This window comes from Lupinus angustifolius, chromosome LG03 (genome assembly GCF_001865875.1).
Source record: "Lupinus angustifolius cultivar Tanjil chromosome LG03, LupAngTanjil_v1.0, whole genome shotgun sequence".
NCBI lineage: Eukaryota > Viridiplantae > Streptophyta > Magnoliopsida > Fabales > Fabaceae > Lupinus > Lupinus angustifolius.
The window spans coordinates 21,169,564-21,188,299 of record NC_032011.1 but is presented as its reverse complement, the minus strand read 5'-3'; the positions used below and the strand labels follow the sequence as shown (position 1 = coordinate 21,188,299).

Sequence of the window (18,736 nt, the reverse complement as noted above, 5' to 3'; positions counted from 1 at the left end):
TCATCCACCTCACACCAATATCCTCCCAATAACCTAGTTGGAAATAAATCAAAAGTACAGGTCCCATAGTAAGCCACTTTGTACGCACCCGAAATAACATATCCTCGCAAGGAATTAAAAATAGATCGATCGGTTCCCTCAGGAACAGTCCTACCCGGACCTAGGTCGTACAAACGCTTTCTGGGCATCCCTCTCATTGATCTCGAATGCAATCCAGGGGTTGTCAGAGATTGCCTAGTTTGGCCTGTGAGAACTGTCCGATCCAACAGGGTACCTCCCCAGGAATACAAGGGACTCGTCTCACCCAGACTCTCCCTCAAGACATTGTTGGCGAATCACCGTCCAATCAGTGCCGTCCCTGCTTACTTCACGGTGCTCTAAGTCATACCGTCAATTTCCTCTCCAATACTCCATTATTAACCATATGCATATGAACACTCACCACATCTAAGTCATACCGTCAATTTCCTCTCCACTACTCCATTATTAACCATATGCATATGAACACTCACCACAGTTAGCTGATTAAATATTGTAATCATTATTTACCATGCTCGGCCCACCTTAAGTCATCTCTATCAGGAATGCTTCTTGTGGGTCCCGATCTTACGTTAACACGTAATATAAAGGAAATACATCCCACCACTACGACCATCGCTGAATACCCTGGACGATCCCAGACCAAGCCTCTTACGGCCAGCCGATCTCGCTATGTGGTATCCTGGGTTCCTTTCTTGGCAGTGCCCCAATTCACATCATAACTCAAAGAGTAACGTCCCTACCACTACGACTATCGTTGAGTCACCCCGGACGATCCCAGACCAAGAATCATAGTAATTTTTTTATATAAAATTCCAGTCATCTCATACAAAACAAAAAAGTAAAAAAGGTATCAAACTTATTTGACATATATAATAATAATAATTCAAACTCCTTCCTAAAATGTGTGTGCAACTAATTACATAACAACACATTTTACAAGATAAGTATTGAACTTGTAGAAGTTAACACATAGTAAAGTTGAAACTCTTAAACTATATTTATACTTCTATACTATTAATAAAATTAGAATAAATAATAATTTTTACAATGACATAATTTTTATATTTCAAATTTATCATTTGTAATATTTCTCATTAATAACTAATATAAACTTCCACATATTATTTCATTGTTTTTATTTTTTATATTAATTTATCATCAATCTTTCGTACACTATCTTAATTATATTTTTATTCTCATATATTGCATTTTTTTATATTTTTATTCTATGATAAATTCATATATGATGATTTAAAAAATATGTGAAATGGGACATCCCAAATTAAAATCAAATTGAATCATAAAATCGAATAAACCAACTTTTTATACTTTAATTTTATTCAATTTTATCGGTTTCAAAATTCAACTTGATATCATACATTAAAAAAAAAAAGACATTATTATTATTATTTATTTTTGTTGCTATAATCCTTTTGTTTTCTCATAAATTTCCATATATTGACATTATAAAACACTCTCTCTCTTTCTTTTATCTTTCCTTCACTCCGCGGCGTAGATCCGAGGAGTTTTTGAAACCCTAACTGTTCTCAACCAACTTTTTCATCTTCATTCTAAGGTTCTTAATCTCTTATTCTTCTTCAATCTTCTACGTTGCGATGATTTCTCTCTTCATTCATTTTGTTCTCTGTTTGATTTTTGTATTTTTACAACTTCATTTGATATCGATTAAATTGAAAATTTGATGATTTTTTTATTCTTACTTTTCCTATGTTTACTACTAAATGTTGAATCTGTTAGAAAAAATGATTTCTAAGAGTGGTATCAGTTTAATTGTTTTTATGTTTTTTTTGTTCATAGATATGGTTCTTCTCGTTCCTTTTCCCTTTTAGGTTTATGTTTTTATTGAGTGAAGTGATTTGTGTTTCTAAACTTGTATCTAAAAAGTGATTTTGTTAACTATATTTATTTTTTTGCATTGTGTTTACAAAAATGAATATTTGATGTGTTATTGCCAAGAGGAGAATGTGTTATTCCATTAGTTAGATTAGATCGAAAATGAATTGATGTTTCAAAATATGGATTTTAAATATATTTGTGAAAGAATTTCTGTTTTTTTGGTATTGTAAAATACAATCAGTTCTGGAGTATATAATATGTTCAAAACATTGTTGTGTTATAGTGGATATTTTTGAACACACACTTAAATGGATTTTTCCTCACAGAAAAGCATCATAACAGAATGTTGGGTTGTGGCATTAGAATGATATTTGAGTCCATATGTTATTTTTCGGTAGACAGTGCCAATGTTTTTAGCACCATGTTGAGGCACTTTTGGGCTGTTAATGGGGTTTGGATCGGCTGAATGCCAAACCAAACATGCTCCCTAAATTTCACGGTAATATAATTTCTTTTCATCTTGCAGTCATGGCAGCAGCAGCACCTGAGGGGTCACAGTTTGATGCTAAGCAATTTGATTCCAAGATGAATGAGTTGTAAGAGCTTTCACTTAACCTTTTCTCGTTCATAACTAAAAGTATGCAATGCGGTTTTATTAGCATTCTCTTTTACTGAGGTTGTTGTGCATGTTTCTGTCTGCACTTAGATGTGTACTTGCAGTGGGATTCTAATGTGTTATCTGTTTGATTTTGATAACTTTTAATGGCTACAGGCTTACATCTGAGGGACAGGACTTCTTCACTTCTTACGATGAGGTTCATGATAGTTTTGATGCTATGGGCTTGCAAGAAAATCTCCTGAGAGGCATCTATGCATATGGTAGATTCAATGTTCTTTTTAGCCACTTCTGCTTTCTGTTTTATTATTTAGTTTTTAATGGTTTAACCCAACGAAGTATGTTCATACTTTAATGTGGTAATGAAATTCTGTTCTTTATTTTTGAGAATTTGTAAATCCTTTTTTTCTTTCAAAAAAATGTTTCAAGTATGTGGTGGAAACATAACACTTGGGACATCATCATTCTTCTGTACCATGGTGTTCATTGTCCTGCCACTGTTCCCCCCCTGAAACAGTATGTTTAAAATTTTAAAGTAGTTTGACATGTGTTTAGGTTTCGAGAAGCCATCAGCTATTCAGCAAAGGGGAATTGTTCCATTCTGCCAGGGACTTGATGTTATACAGCAGGCTCAGTCTGGAACTGGGAAGACTGCAACATTTTGTTCTGGGATTCTGCAGCAACTTGACTACAGTGTGACTGAATGCCAGGCCTTGGTTTTGGCACCAACCCGTGAGCTTGCTCAGCAGATTGAGAAGGTTATGAGGGCACTTGGAGACTATTTAGGTGTGAAGGTGCATGCTTGTGTGGGAGGTACCAGTGTTCGTGAAGACCAACGTATTCTATCAAGCGGTGTTCATGTTGTTGTTGGCACTCCTGGTCGTGTGTTTGATATGCTACGCAGGCAGTCACTTAGGCCAGATTATATCAAGATGTTTGTATTGGATGAGGCTGATGAAATGCTTTCCCGTGGTTTTAAAGATCAGGTGCTTTTTAATTCATAATTTCTTTTGTCTCATTATATTAAAACGTGGAAGGTAGTTCCTTTCTACTATATTTTTACTGCCCTATTGGTTAAAGAATTATGTTTATGCATAGATACTTTAACTTTTGCTTTCATGTTGTCAGATCTATGATATATTCCAGCTGCTTCCATCCAAGATTCAAGTGGGAGTTTTCTCTGCTACCATGCCTCCGGAGGCACTTGAGATCACAAGGAAATTTATGAATAAACCTGTGAGGATCCTTGTGAAGCGTGATGAGCTTACCTTGGAGGGTATTAAGCAGTTTCATGTCAATGTGGAGAAAGAGGAGTGGAAGCTGGACACACTTTGTGATCTTTATGAGACATTGGCGATCACTCAGAGTGTCATTTTTGTGAACACCAGAAGGAAGGTTGATTGGCTTACCGACAAGATGCGAAGCCGAGACCACACAGTCTCAGCAACCCATGGAGACATGGACCAGAATACCCGTGACATTATCATGCGTGAATTCCGTTCTGGGTCTTCCCGTGTTTTAATAACTACTGATCTTTTGGCTCGTGGTATTGATGTCCAGCAAGTGTCTCTAGTTATAAATTATGATCTCCCAACACAGCCTGAGAACTATCTCCATCGTATTGGTCGTAGTGGAAGGTTCGGTAGGAAGGGTGTTGCCATCAACTTTGTCACAAAGGATGATGACAGAATGCTTTTTGACATCCAGAAGTTCTACAATGTGGTAATTGAGGAGCTGCCATCAAATGTTGCTGAACTCCTCTGAAGAAAATTTTGAGTCCATCATATTATAGGGAAGTTCGTTTCTTGAAGTAAGTTTTATGTAATGTTTCTTTTCCTTTTCCCCTTTTGTTGTATTTCCGCTTTTAAACCCTTGTTTGAACTTTTTATAGGTCTAGTAATTTAATTTAAATTCAGCCAGTTGAATATGTACTTGCAATGTGGAATCTCATTATTGCTGGAATTGATGTATTTCCTTTGCAGTTTAATATACATTTTAATTTATTATAATTATAACATAACATACATTGTGGTAGTGTGGGTTTTTTTGTATGTATTGAAAATGGACTTAGGTCATTTCATTCTCTTCATTACATAAATATATTTTCTAACTTAGTAAAATGAAAGTGATCATCTGTAAGCATGTCTGTATATTGCTATTTTGCCACTGAAAACAGCTCTCACTTGTTCCATTTTTCATGAATGGGTAGTCATTGGTGTGAAATGGAGTTGTTGGTTCTAAGTACTGCAAATACCTTTGTTCAGAACACTATCCATCCATCCATCATCAACACCATCTATTGGATTATATCCATCTAAATCCAGTAGCTCTAATTGATGAATTATGAATAATTTTGCCACCTCTAGTTGTTCTCATCACCAAATCATCATTCATTTGTGCTAGGCCAAAATTACAAGCTTCAATGGGGCATGTTAACTTTTTATTTTTGCTATCTTGACATTGGAAGATTTTAATACTCATGATGTTGGCTCAATGTGCACAGCTTTAATAAGTAATTTGGAATGTTGTTGATTAGTACCAAAACATTTAAAGTCTTGGTAACATTTATTTTTGCCATTTTCTACCCTGGGTGGAAGTCTAACATCAACACTCAAATAAGTGTTGCAATTAGGGATGACTACATGCATGGATAGTAGCTACCCGTTATACACGAGAAAAATTTTAGTTGTACTTGTCTGTACCTGTATGAGTACTCAGTTGTGGGTTTTCTGCCGCTTTTAGTGGGTACCCACAAGATAGAACAATTATCATCAATATACATGTGCCTGTCCATATATACTGAGTAGTTTGAAGATCTTGTTTCTAAAATCCAATTTTTGTAGAAAAAAATTAAAAAATAAAATTTGGATCAATTAAAAGTCGTGTTATAAATTAACTTTTGGTTTACTCGAATTACGGTGGTTCAATACCATTTTCGAGTTAGTGCAGGAAAAAAGTGGGTTTAGTTAGTTATTTACTACCAATGAATTAAAATATATATTTAACCAACAGAATAAAAACATATTTATCCCAATTTTATCAAATATCAATTTGGAACAATGTAAAATTGATTCTTTACATTATTTATTACTATAACTTTAGTTTGGGACAACGTCCTTGGAATTTTACAAATTTCTTTTTGGAATGAAAGAATAATAATTAATAACTAAGATAACATTCACATTTATTCATCATACATAATTTTATGTATGTACTAAAAGACATCAAGGTACCAAAAAAAATACATAATTTTATGTATTTTAATTCCATCAGGATAAGGTGGGGTAAGACACATTGCATTCCAACACGACTAATTGTTGGAAGGGAAATCATTGGGATAATTGGATGAGGGATAACTTCATTAACATTTTTCTTCTTCTTGATAAAAACTGCTTTTCACTACACAAAATTCATAAAAACATGTGCTTTAATGAAAAGGGGCATAGTTTGATGCACATGTGCTTTAATGAAAATCTGCTTTTCATAAAAACATGTTGCCATTCATTTGGAACTTCAAATGAAGAAATTGGAAAATATAAAAAGATTAATGCATAAACAGTGTATGAATTCTATATATTATCACTGCATCATTCACTATTCATATTTAATCATTGAGAATAAATTGTCTCATTATACTAAAATATAATTTATATTTTTGTCTTTGTTTGGTTGTAGAAGAGAAAATAAGAAGAAAGAAAGAAGTGAGAAAGAAAGAGAAATATGAAAAAATATAGTAGATTTTTGTGATGTTTGGAATACGAGAAGAATGAGAGAAAATGAATATTTTTCTCTTTCTCTTTTGTTTGATTGAAGAGAAAATGAGAAGAGAGATAATATTATGATTCAAATGACAAAAATCTCCCTAAAATAAAGAAAATGGAGGGAAATATTTTTTTTATTAAATTAAAAATAAATGTTATAATTTTAAATTATAGCTTTTTATTATATATGTATAGTTTATTATAATTTCAATTAATATTTTTAATTGATGCTTTTTATATTCAAAAGAGATTTACTAATATTAGTAGTATTTAAAATCTAAAAGTATATAAAATAAAAAAGGACATTTTTGACATTTCACCCCTCTAATTTCTCACCAAAGTATCACTTTGTGAAATATATTATTTTATTTTAAATATGAGTATTTGTAGGATGAATTAGTAAGACAATATAACATTTTCAATTTTTTAAATGGCAATAATATCATTAAAAATAAATATAATATAAAAATATTTATTATTATAAGTTAGTAAAAGATAATAATTTAAATATTATGATATACATTATTCTAATAATTAGTTTTTAATTACTAATCAATAATTGAAATAATAATTATTATAAATTAAATAGAAAATAAGATGTAAAATTAAGAGGTCATTAAGATATTATTGACATGTTATGTTTACTTATTCTCCTTTCATTTTTTCTCATAAGTGGGAAGAATGTTTTTTGTGGAACCCGCACTTTTTTTACTCTTTCTTTTCTCTTTCTCTTTCTCTTTTCAACCAAATAACTTCCCTCTCTCGCTTCTCCTTTTCCCTCTTATGTAACTTTACCTACTAAACAAAGGCTAAATCTACTTAGTATTTGATATGTTTTAGTTCTCTTTCTATTATATATTTTAAAATGTAAACTTCTAGAACGAAAAGAAATGAGACACATGTCAAACATGGAGTAAATTTAAGGAGTGAAGTTATCTTCTGGTTTAATGATATATTTTATTCTCTTATATTGACTATCCAAAAAATGTAATATAAATTAATGATAAATGGCATAATGACTGTGTATAAATCTATATAGGGAAAGTTGATAAATATTAAACTTTATTTTATTTGATCTTCAAATGCAACATCTATTAACCACCGCAATCATGTGACAAATAAAAATAATTGGTGAACCCTGCGAAGAAAGGATTCGATCTAGATGAAATAACGACTCATTGATATGAGAGAAAAAGAGTAGTAATATTTGAAGTTCAATGTTATTATCAATGATCATTCTATTTCCTATGAATGTAAATCACAAAAAAGTCAAGTTACATTGCATGTGAGTGATTGAGTCAGATGATCCCAAATAGAACCTTAATCAGAAGATTTATGAGTAATAGAAACTTATTAGTCCATCACACTTATGTAAAGAGAGATGTTAGAAAATTGTAAAAGTATAAAATGAAAGAAGAATAAAGCTGTAATGTTTATGTGAATTTGCTTTTCTTTATTGAATTGAATTGATGATTACAATCAAGAAGCTTAACCCTTTAAATAGAAGAGGAAAGCTGAATCAGAAAGGTAAGAAGGTGAAATAACAAAAGTTATCACCTCTAACAAAACATAATAGCAACTAACTTGAGTAGTTACTTAACTAACAAAGTAATCTGTATGTGACAATTGTTAATTTGCATGTTACAAATGTAACAATTGTTGCTTAAGATAGAAACCAATCTAGCTAGTACATTTGAACTCTTATTCTCTAATATAAACTAGGGTAGTTGACTAAGAATGCTAAGTTAACTACTTTGAGTTGCTTCCTTAGTGTTAGAAACCTCGCAATAGTCAGTGGCTTGGTGAGCACATCAGATGTTTGAAATTCAGAAGGAATGTGTTTCACTTGAAGAAACTTGGCTTGAATCCTATCTCTCACAAAAAAGAGATTTAGTTCTATGTGCTTGGTCCTATTATGGAGAATAGGATTGTGAGCCATAGCCACATTGCTTAAGTTATCACAAAGAATAAGAGGAACTTGATGAGGAACTTTGAGTTCTGAAAGCAAAGACTCAACCCAAATCATTTCTTGAGAGGTAAGAGCAAGACTCCTGTATTCAGCTTCAGTGTTGGATCTGGAGACTGTTTGTTGCTTCTTTGACCACTAGGTTACTAGATTAGGCCCAACAAATAAACAAGCTCCTGATATAGATTTCCTATCATCAAGATCAGTGCCCAAATCTGCATCACATAGTGTTGTTAGAATGATAGGAAAAGAGGGAGCAGAAACAACAACTTTGAGATGTATGCCAATAGTAAGAGTTCCTTGGAGATATCTTAGAATCCTTTTGACAACAACCCAATGTTGTTCAAGAGGATTAATCATATATTGACACACCTTCTTTACACTATAAGCTAAATGAGGTCTAATAATTGTAGCATATTGAAGAGCTCCAACCACTAACCTGAACAAGGTGAGATTATCAAATGATTTTGACTCAGTTTTGAATAGCCTACAAGTAATTGCCATAGGTGTAATGCTAGGTTTGGTAGAATCCATATTGGCTTTCCTAAGATCTTTAACATACATGGTTTGAGAGAGAAACAAAGAGCCATTTGGAAGATGTTTACCTTCAATCCCCATAAAGTATTCCAAATTTCCTACCTTTTTGAGAGGAAAGGCATGAATTATCACATTTCCTATTCTAAAATCCTAACTAGAGAAGGGTACCTTTAAACTTCTTAAACCATGGTCTAGGAGCTTGTTTGAGCCTATATAAAGTCTTGTGAAGCTTGCAAACAATGGTCTTGTCACCATTATGGAAACCAGTAGATCGTATCATATATACCTCTTCATGTAGAATATGTGTCTCATTCTCTCGTGCTTGGTTTAAATACACGATGAACTACTTCTCATATTGTCAATCAGTTTTAAGATGAAATCTTAAAAATAATTAAAAGAAAACTAGACTTACAAAGATTTATGCTTGACAGGAATTTCACAAGGTAGAAACATTCCAAAAAACTGAAATATTCAAAATGCCACAGTAATCTTCAGAGACTTAACTTTTTGAAACTTGAATCTCATCCAAACAAAGAATATAATAATAATGGCTAATTACATTCTTTTGCAAATATTTGGTAGTTTTGAACTATATTGGTTCAAATGACACTGTAGACATCTGGTAAATCAACAATAATTCACAGTACAAGGTTACAAAATCTAGGAGTTCCTGCCATAAGATAAGTGCCAATTTAGTCCTGAACAGAGAACTATACAGAGAGAACAATCCCTGGTTTAGCTCTAGATCTTTCAGCTTCATAGCTGCATTATATGAGCAAATGAGTAAACAATACAAACCCAGATTTCTGAGTTGAAACTAACATCCCTCCATAGCTCACCTTAGCAACATGAGCAAACATTGCAGTGTCTGTCAACTCGAACTTACATTTACAAGATGAATGAAAAGGTGAGAAATCAGTGATGGGTCCTCTCGTCATTCTCTAACTGCAAACCCTCAATGCCCTTGACGGCAGTTTCATAGTTCTTGACATCGGAAGTGTTTCTTGCAGATGACACTGCTCTCTTGGGATCTGAAGATCCAATTGGTGAATTTCTTTGCCCACTCGAAATTTTGTATGCTGCTCCGGAGCCAGCCTCAGTTGTACGAGTACGAATATCTGATTCACTGCCAACAAATGCCTCACGGCTACCAGAGAGAGCAAATCGCCTTGATCCGCTTGACTGGCCCATGAAATTGGTACTTGATATCTGCATGATCATAAATGATGCAAATTGTTTTTTTGCAAGAGTAAAAAACTAAAGTGAGTTGCATACTTTTACATCAAACATTACACATTCATAATCAGTGAGAGTAAACAGAAGAACACAATGATCAGACTTTTTAAATGGAACCCCAAGGAAATCGAGCACTCCAAACAACTCACCGCAGCATCCTTGTTAACAGCAGAATCATTCATGATTGGACTTTTCTGCTTTGAAAAACTTGCAGAATTTACAACGGGCCCTGGCATTCTTCGACGCGAGGACTCCGCTGACACCAGTCCAGGTGGTCGCCCTTCTTCCCCTCCTGTGAGACAAATAAACCAAAAAAAAAACAAACAAAATATCTCAAGCCAACCAGATGCTACTTAACCATGGCAGAATAAGAGCTATTACAACACCTACATTAACAAGTAGTTGAAATAATGAATTGACGATTACAATGTAACAGCAAGGAAGCGAGATAGCTAAAAAAAATAATTCAATTGAAATTAAGAAAATATGTGAAAAAAGGTTTGATCACATGAATGACAACAAGCTAGATAAAGCATGGGTTATAGTTGAATATACTAATAAAAGCACACACTAAAAAATTATCTATAAAGAAAACATTTGGTGCTGTGTACTGTCCGTGTCAGACATAGTGACACAAGAATGACACACATGTTCGTGTCCACACGGGTCCAATTAACAAATATTTTTCCCAGCTCAGAAATGCAGACACCAGAAAACATGGCTTTAAATTTGAAAAAAAAAAATCAATTACCATTTAAAAAGGGCATAAAGCAGTGTATACCCAAATATCCCATACTGAAGCTCAATTACTCACTTACCACCACCTACCTTAGCCAGTTTGCAATGTTTTCACTGTTAGACAACCCTATCCAATCTAACCATCTACCTCCCTGTGCGACCGAGGCATCATGCCACCATCATGTTGACGGTGGAGAGCAAAATGAAATTAATATGTAGATATTCATGCTGGTTAATTTTCTTGATGTATGTGTACTTTGTACATGGCTTGTTCCATTAGGAATTTAGAGCAAGTTTGTTGAGGATTTTTTTTGGAAAATGTTCATAGAACTATGCTCCATGTTTTCTGGGAGGGACTTAATAAGTAGCCAATATCGGCACCAGATGTTTTAAATGTTGAAGCTTATGAATCATATCATATCATAAATATTATAAAGGCTAAAATATTTTTCAATCTATGTAAAGTATGGATCTTTTGGTTTATATCCTTGTAAAAAAATGGCCAAGATCCCTTTAAACTTATTCATTTTGAGTTTAATCCCTACTGCTAGTTGGCACAGTACATCACATGGTTTTTTATTTAAGATTTGGTCCCTATAATGTGTTGATGTTTTGATTTTGGATTTGGCTCCTGTCACATTAGCACTTAACAAACCATGGCTAACGGCAAGGACTAAAATCAAAATGGCTTAAATAAGTTTTTTTGACCTGGTAAAGTACGAGTCTTTTAATTTTGGCCTCTTTAGAAGTTTTTGTTTGTTTAAAGTCCCTGTAAACTCGTTTGCTTTGACTTTAGTCTCTGGCTCTCTGCTGTTAGTTGGTACTATGTTTTTGTTTTGAATTTGGTCCCCATAACGTGTTTGACATTTTGGGTTTGATTCCTGTAATTTGTTGATGTTTTGGAATTGGTCCCTGTAATGTATTTAGGTTTTGGATTTGATCCATGTCACATCTCTACTAAAAACAAGGACTAAAACACAAATAAACGAGTTAGAGCGACTTCGACCAACTTTGTTTTTTATAAGGATGAAAATCAAAAGACCCCTACCTTACATGGACTAAGGACATAATTAAACCTATCATAAATTATGAATTTTTTCATTAAATTGTGTGATGATGTCCTACAATTTTTAGATTTCGGTGTGTCCCCACATTGTGTCGTGTCAGTGTTTTCTTTATAGTCAACTATAGTAACTAAACTTCAATGTCAATTAGAAACAGAAAATATCTTCAAAGAAACTACCTGTCTGTCTATCAGCATTAGTCACAGCCGGAGGCAATCCAGAACTAGTTCCAGCGCCAGGACCCTATAAAACAAGCATCTCATAATCCTACCTATTGTTGATGACAAAGAAAGGCCCCCGCAGGGGAAAATGAAGATAGAATTCCTGCTTACAATGCCACGTGTCGGAGGAGTAGCTAGCTGTGATTGTTGATACTTCAAGATAGTCCAATCAAACACATAATCAAACTGGAATCCTGTCCAAATGCCAATGTACTGAGAAGGCAAATATAATGTTCTTTTTAGATTGAAAAGCAAATCACACCAGAAAGTATACACATGATAAAATTGAGAACTGGGAGAAGAGATATATCATCTATATGAGAATAATTTCAAACCTTCACGAATAAACAGGTCACGAAATATTCTTTTGAGGTAAGCATAATCTGGCCTATCATCAAACCTTAATGATCGACAGTAATGGAAGTAAGATGCAAATTCAGTTGGATAGCCTCGACACAAGGCCTGAAAATAAGCGATAAGTTATGGGTGGAATTTGTGATATAGTGCAACATACATTAAGGGAGGCTAAATAACTAAACCTACCTCTATCGAGGTAGAAACCTTTTTTTCACTGATTTTCTCATACTTCTGTTTCTTATTTCCTGCTTTAAGTCCTTGCCAAGGAAGACTACATATAAATGCAAATCAAAACAAAAGCTTTGAAAACTGTACCAGAAGACAACAAATTTGGGTAGATAGCAATAATCACCTTCCCCTCAGGAAGTACATCAAGACATAACCAAGAGACTCTAGATCATCCCTTCGACTTTGCTCTACACATCAATCACCAAAAATGTACCAAGTAACATGTATGTGTTAGATAACGAAACTGAACCAAACATTAAACAGAATTCCAGGGAAGAAACAAATGATCATACACACCAATGCCAAGGTGAGTATTCATGCTAGCATATCTTGCAGTTCCAGTCAAATTCTTATTCTCCCTGTAGTTATAATGATCAAAGAGATTGTACGCGACAACAAATAAAGTAATATCAAAAGAATACCAGCCAAGTCCAGGCTATGAAATTAATACTGAAATATGGATGCGATATTACTGATAAGAATTACAATCTGTTCCTATAAATAAAACTATGATAAAATAGCAATGCCAGAAAGTTAAGAAGCCCAGATACATAGTACAATATGAGATTCGAGCCAGATATGGAGATACAGGGAATTTTTTAATTACAAGAATGAATATACAACATTGTGTAGATTCTTAACACAAATTTATAAAAATAAATAATAGCACATTTTATATAGATTCCAAATATTTGTTGAGAGTCATTGATCATTTATCATTAATACATAACTATATGATCATAATTTACAAAAAGATTCTTGACATCAAAACAAAAAACCATAGTTTTGCTCATATCATAATATATTCTTTCCTTTATGATGAATGTCAACGAAAAATCAATAGTACAATTCAAAAGAAGCCAGACTCTATAATAGCCTACAAATTACAATTCAATAACATATTTACAAATCACTTTCTGATACTAGGGTTAGGAGCTAGGGGTGTGAAACATGTTTAAGTAACGAACAAAGAATCTTAAGTCCTATCGGAGTCATATCTAAAAGATGTTGATAAAACATTGTCAAAAAAAAAAATGGGATACTTCTTGGATACATATCAGGAAGTATAGTATGCATATCGACATCGAATAAGGGTATGACATCCATACTTTTCCATTTATGGAGTACCTAGGCTTCATAGCTAGAAAGCACTCTATGCATGATTAAATTTATTACACTTCTTACCACCAACCCATCAGGTAAATAAATTATTTCAGAACATAAAATTAAGCAACTGAATCAAGGAAATGTGAAGTGATAATAAACACTGGCAATGAAATGGATACTAGTTAAAGACAGATAAACATGATTGGTTTATCTACTTTCAGTAATTACTCCACTAAAAAGTTTGATAATGCAGCCTTGATATTTTATATTGTCAAAAATACCATGACTCCCTAATGCATCAAAATCTCTAATTTTCTCCCACATGAAGATGAACAATATATACCATTGGAAAAAGCTAGTTAAAATTAAGTCATATCATTTCGGCTGGCCTCCAGTGCCTAACAAGAGAAACAATCATAATTAATGGGTACACATCTGCTGTCCCACACTTTGCGCCACTTCATGTCCCATGGGCATGTGATTGGTCAGAAAAAATATATTTAAGTTAAAATTTAATTATTAAATATTTTTCTGACCAATTATAAGCCAATGGTACATAGAGTGGCACAAAGTGTGGGACAGCAGATGTGCTCCCATAATTAATAGCATATTCACGCAAACAAACTAATTCTTGTACCTGTATGGAATGTGTTGATGGGTTGAACTATCTTTGTATTTCTTCGCCAAACCAAAATCAATGCAGTATACCTACATGTAGATCGATATGACTTAAATATCTTAATATATTTACATATAGTGCATGGTAGGTTAAGATGTAAAGAAGATTAGCCACCTGATTTGCCCGCCTTCCCAGGCCCATGAGGAAATTATCTGGTTTGATATCCCGATGAAGAAATGATTTAGAGTGAACAAACTCAACACGGTTGATCTGGCAAAAAAACAACATACAAGGAGAAGTTTTTATTAAAAGGAACAAAAAATTAGTAACTGATACAGTATTTTACATGGAAAAAAGTAAACAAATGTAAAGGAACTGAAGTTGTTAGTAATTACTGTTAGTTCATTAAGAAGCCAGGTAACTAGTTAATTAGTGGTAACCATCTATATAAATAGGAACTACAGGACCAAAATGAGTCATTAAGGGCACATTTGGAGAAACAACTTAATTAATCATTTATTCGATAATCTTTTACGAAATAAGCTTAAAAGAGCTTATTCTTATAAGCTTAATAAAATATGCTAAAAAGAGCTTATAGGAGGTAAATTACTATTTTTATAAACTAATATTCATGAACTATTCTCAGCAGAACAATTTAGCTCTTCAAACACACTTAATTCATTGTATCATTTTAATATAATACTTCGTAGGAGTTTTCTGTCCTCAACTTGAAGGAAGAGGAATTGTGTGAAATGGCCTACCATTTGATCAGCAAGCATGAGAACTGTTTTTAGTGAGAGCTTTCTACTACAGAAGTTAAATAGATCTTCAAGACTAGGTCCAAGCAGATCCATCACAAGAACATTGTAATCTCCCTCCACTCCGAACCATTTCACATTTGGAATTCCAGCTGCCAAGACCAAATTTGAGTTTTATAGGTTATAACCATTAAAAATGGTAATTAAGGTAAAATTATAAACTGTTGGGCTCAATGACGGACCCATATATTTTGGGTACTGGGGCAAAAATAACATACAAATGTAAGGTTTAGGTAATGAGAACAAAAGTCTAAGTATAAATATTTAGGTAATGAGGGCAAATATAACATAAAAATACAAAATGTAAGTGGAATTAACAATATTTGTCATATAATCATCATACAATAGAACAATTTCCAAATGTAGTGAGGCTATGTTGCATGGGTACTTCAAAGATTGTGAAGTACCTGTATCGGGTACCTACAGAGTACCGGTACTCATGGGTACTCCTTTGGCGTGAATTGTTCCAAAACTATGTCATTTTGGTCTGAAAACTTGGGATTTTCCCTTTTTTTCTTCTTAGAAATACCATAATACTGAATCTGAGTCATTCAATTAGTCTCTCATCTCCGTTAGTTTTGGGTCTCAACCTCTCATTCTTAGATTCTTGAATCCTCTGCAGTGATAACATTGATCCTTCGTACCTTATATAAATTTGTTTAGAGTAAATACCTATTCTGGTCCGTCAAAATTTTCACGTGTACCAGTTTGGTCTCAAAAATTGAAAAACCCAAAATGGTCCCAAAAATATCAAATGAGGGTCAAATTAGTCATTTTTAGCAAATTTTATAACACCTTATAGTACTATTTTGACTTACATTCGCGATCATTGAGTACTAATTTGAATTTTTATTTTTTCGGGGATCAAATTGGTATAAGCGAAAATTTTGAAGGACAAAAGTAGGTATTCACTCATTTGTTTATTTACTTATTTATTTAAAATTTATATTGCCATACCCATACCTAAAATTTAAAAAATGTTGTATTTTGTACCTGTACCAGTTATCCGTACCTACCCATATTCATGCAACATAGTTGTCAGGGAACTTGCCCTGCCCCTCACAATGCTTAACATTGGTTTGTCCCTGGTTGTGCAAATGAAATAAAGATAAAAAATAATTTGAGAATAGTCATTACTTCCCCCCTGAAGAATTCTGTACAACTTGGACTCATAGAGCAGTTGAGGGTACTTTGTCTTGACGTTTTCCTAATTTAGAAGAGCAGAGAGTATCAAGGAATAGCAGGGGAAAAGGAATACAAAAATCAGCATTGGAGCACAAAAAGATATCAAGAGTCTAAAAAACACTTAACAAAAACAACGTTTAAAATAACCAGCAAAGTTCAAATACAGGCCACGTTAAGAATAACAACAATTACCAAGCCTTAGTCCCATTAGGTGGGGTAGGCTACATGTAAGAATAACATTAAGCCATATTAGGATGTTACTCTACTTCGGCAGTGAACTACACAGATAGCAGACATGTATTAATTTTTCCATAGGATTCACTTTCACATGCTTTCTTACATTTTTAAGATAAAAGAATTCTCTTTAACAACAATGCTGCAGGTGATCAAATGTTCCATACAACATGCATTCTTTCTACATAAAATGGACCCTACACAGTTAAATCAATTACCAGCAAATTATTACCCTGGCCATTAAGGTTTAAACAGAAGCAACCTATTCATCCTACTTCTAGCTTAGCTTTGCTTCAAATGTTTATTGCAGGCAAAGACTGAGGACTAAATAAAACAATAACAACAACAACCAAACCTTAATCCCACTAGGTGGAGTTGGCTACATCGATCGAACGAACCCCAAAATACCAGAAACCTATTGCAGACAACTTAATTCAGAGCAGAAACTGACATCACACTAAGGGCCCATTTCTTTAAGCTATTTTCATCAAACAGAAAAAGTAATATTTTTTTATATAAATAATCACTTATAAGACTTATACATTTGTTTGAGAAGCTATATTTTTCAGCTTCTCAATAAGTCACTTTTGTAGAGTCACCTTTTTAACCCTAAACCACTTTTCCCAAACCCATTTCAGATATCATTCACATGTAAAAAACTGCCAATACAATTTAAAACCTGACAAATAGCACTCTCCTTCAGACTTCAAATTAACATAATTTTGAACAATAATAGCAACAAAATTAGTGAAATTTGAATATAAAACCCAATTTGATAAAAACTTACAAGCTTAATTGCAACCTCCTCATTAGTTTGAACATTAGTACCTGCATAACAATGAAAACACTCACCATCATCAACAATCCAAAATCATCATCAACAACAACAAAAGTTTTCGATAATTATGAATCAAATAAATGAAAATTTGAAAACGAAGGAACCTAAATAGATCTCCCCGAACGAGCCGCTACCGATTTTTCGGCCGAGACGAAATTTATTCCCAACGCGAGGTTCCATTAAAAAAATGGAGAGATTGAAAATTGAAACCCTAAGTTAATGAGAAAGATGAATTGGAAAAGAGGAAAAGAATTCTAATTGTAGAAAGCAGAATTCATAGATCGGATTCATCATAAGAAGAAAAAGAAGATAATTGCTTTTGGGAATAAGTGGTGGTTGAGAAAATCATATAATTGTGGGGTTAGGTTCAAACAAAGTTTAATATCTATTTTAGGTGAAAATCTATTAAATCATTTTATTATTATGAATAAACCAATGTCTATCTACTAATATAAGGTCTTATAGATCAAGAAAGAAAAAAAATCAACGGATTCGATTCATAAAAATAATGGAAGGAATATTCACATACTCTGAATGGTAATACCAAAATTCTAAAAATGTGTTTAAATCATTCTAATACGATATTGTAACTAACCAAACTAATGAATATACATTTACTCTTATGTTATTTGGAACGTAGAATAACAAGTTAAAAGTTAAAAATCTATGCACTGATACTGTAATTTTTTTTTATAATGTCAATACATTATCCACCATTGATTTGTATTACTTTTGGTGGATGATTACTGACAGTATAAAAAAGTGATATAAGAAACACTAAATCCTTAAATAGGAAGAAATCAAATATTCCCCTCTTAGAATTAATATTTGTTGGGTGGACAACTAAGGTACACTCAAATAGTTTACTTCCTTATTCATGGTGAATGATTAACATTGTTGTATAATATAAAAGAAGAAATTAATGAGCTTTGTAGTATTGGTAAATTTAGAGAATTGATATAATTTACTCATTTTATTATCCATATACTGTGTGCATTATTTTTGTTAACAGTAAGCATAGATATTTTAATGATAGTGTGGGTGGAGAGAAATTGCATTAAGAAATTTGGAGAGAAAGTGGTAATTTCCTTCTCTCTTAATAATACTTGGTTGAGTGGGGAAGGAAAGGTAAGAAAGTGAGCGAATTGAAAAGTGAGGGAAAAAAGTTTGCAACCGTTTGGTTGGAACAAAAAAGGAGAAGGAAAGAAAAAATGGAGTGGGATCCATGCCCAAAACTTCTCTACACTCTTCTGAACGGAAAACTAGCAAGAGTGGATTATGCATTAGATAATTGAACAATGACATAACACAT

General features: G+C 33.1%; 2 protein-coding genes across 3 annotated transcripts in view; one reads left to right on the top strand and one right to left on the bottom strand.

Annotated features, from left to right (window-relative positions):
* The window catches only part of LOC109343623 (eukaryotic initiation factor 4A-15-like), a 4,637-nt gene extending 115 nt beyond the window's left edge, over window positions 1-4,522 (top strand). Inside the window, exons 1-5 of one of the 2 annotated variants that reach the window (XM_019582012.1) lie at window positions 1,483-1,618; window positions 2,426-2,495; window positions 2,672-2,778; window positions 3,071-3,501; window positions 3,644-4,522. In XM_019582012.1, coding sequence (XP_019437557.1) covers window positions 2,428-2,495; window positions 2,672-2,778; window positions 3,071-3,501; window positions 3,644-4,279 — 1,242 coding nt within the window. In that variant the 5' untranslated portion in view covers window positions 1,483-1,618; window positions 2,426-2,427 and the 3' untranslated portion in view covers window positions 4,280-4,522. Of the gene's footprint in view, window positions 1-1,482; window positions 1,619-2,425; window positions 2,496-2,671; window positions 2,779-3,070; window positions 3,502-3,643 lie in introns of those variants that run through there. The other variant, XM_019582013.1, reaches the window with a different exon arrangement.
* On the bottom strand, window positions 9,243-17,777 carry LOC109343622 (casein kinase 1-like protein 2). Its single transcript, XM_019582011.1, has 14 exons — window positions 17,529-17,777; window positions 17,374-17,414; window positions 16,305-16,374; window positions 15,111-15,259; window positions 14,524-14,619; window positions 14,368-14,438; window positions 12,921-12,982; window positions 12,748-12,811; window positions 12,582-12,666; window positions 12,374-12,500; window positions 12,150-12,232; window positions 11,997-12,060; window positions 10,165-10,307; window positions 9,243-9,988 (listed from the first exon to the last, which is right to left on the bottom strand). Exons 1-14 carry the CDS (start codon window positions 17,602-17,604, stop codon window positions 9,695-9,697), a joined length of 1,425 nt encoding a protein of 474 aa, XP_019437556.1. The 5' UTR covers window positions 17,605-17,777; the 3' UTR covers window positions 9,243-9,694.

What these genes read in the sequence shown, in the direction of transcription:
- LOC109343622 (XM_019582011.1), bottom strand. Translation starts at nt 17,604, where the DNA reads ATGGAACCTCGCGTTGGGAATAAATTTCGTCTCGGCCGAAAAATCGGT. An exon ending in AGGAGGTTGCAATTAAGCTT is followed by an intron (nt 16,375 to 17,373) that starts GTAAGTTTTTAT and finishes CTTCTAAATTAG; the next exon opens with GAAAACGTCAAGACAAAGTA. An exon ending in ATGTACTTCCTGAGGGGAAG is followed by an intron (nt 12,667 to 12,747) that starts GTGATTATTGCT and finishes ATTTATATGTAG; the next exon opens with TCTTCCTTGGCAAGGACTTA.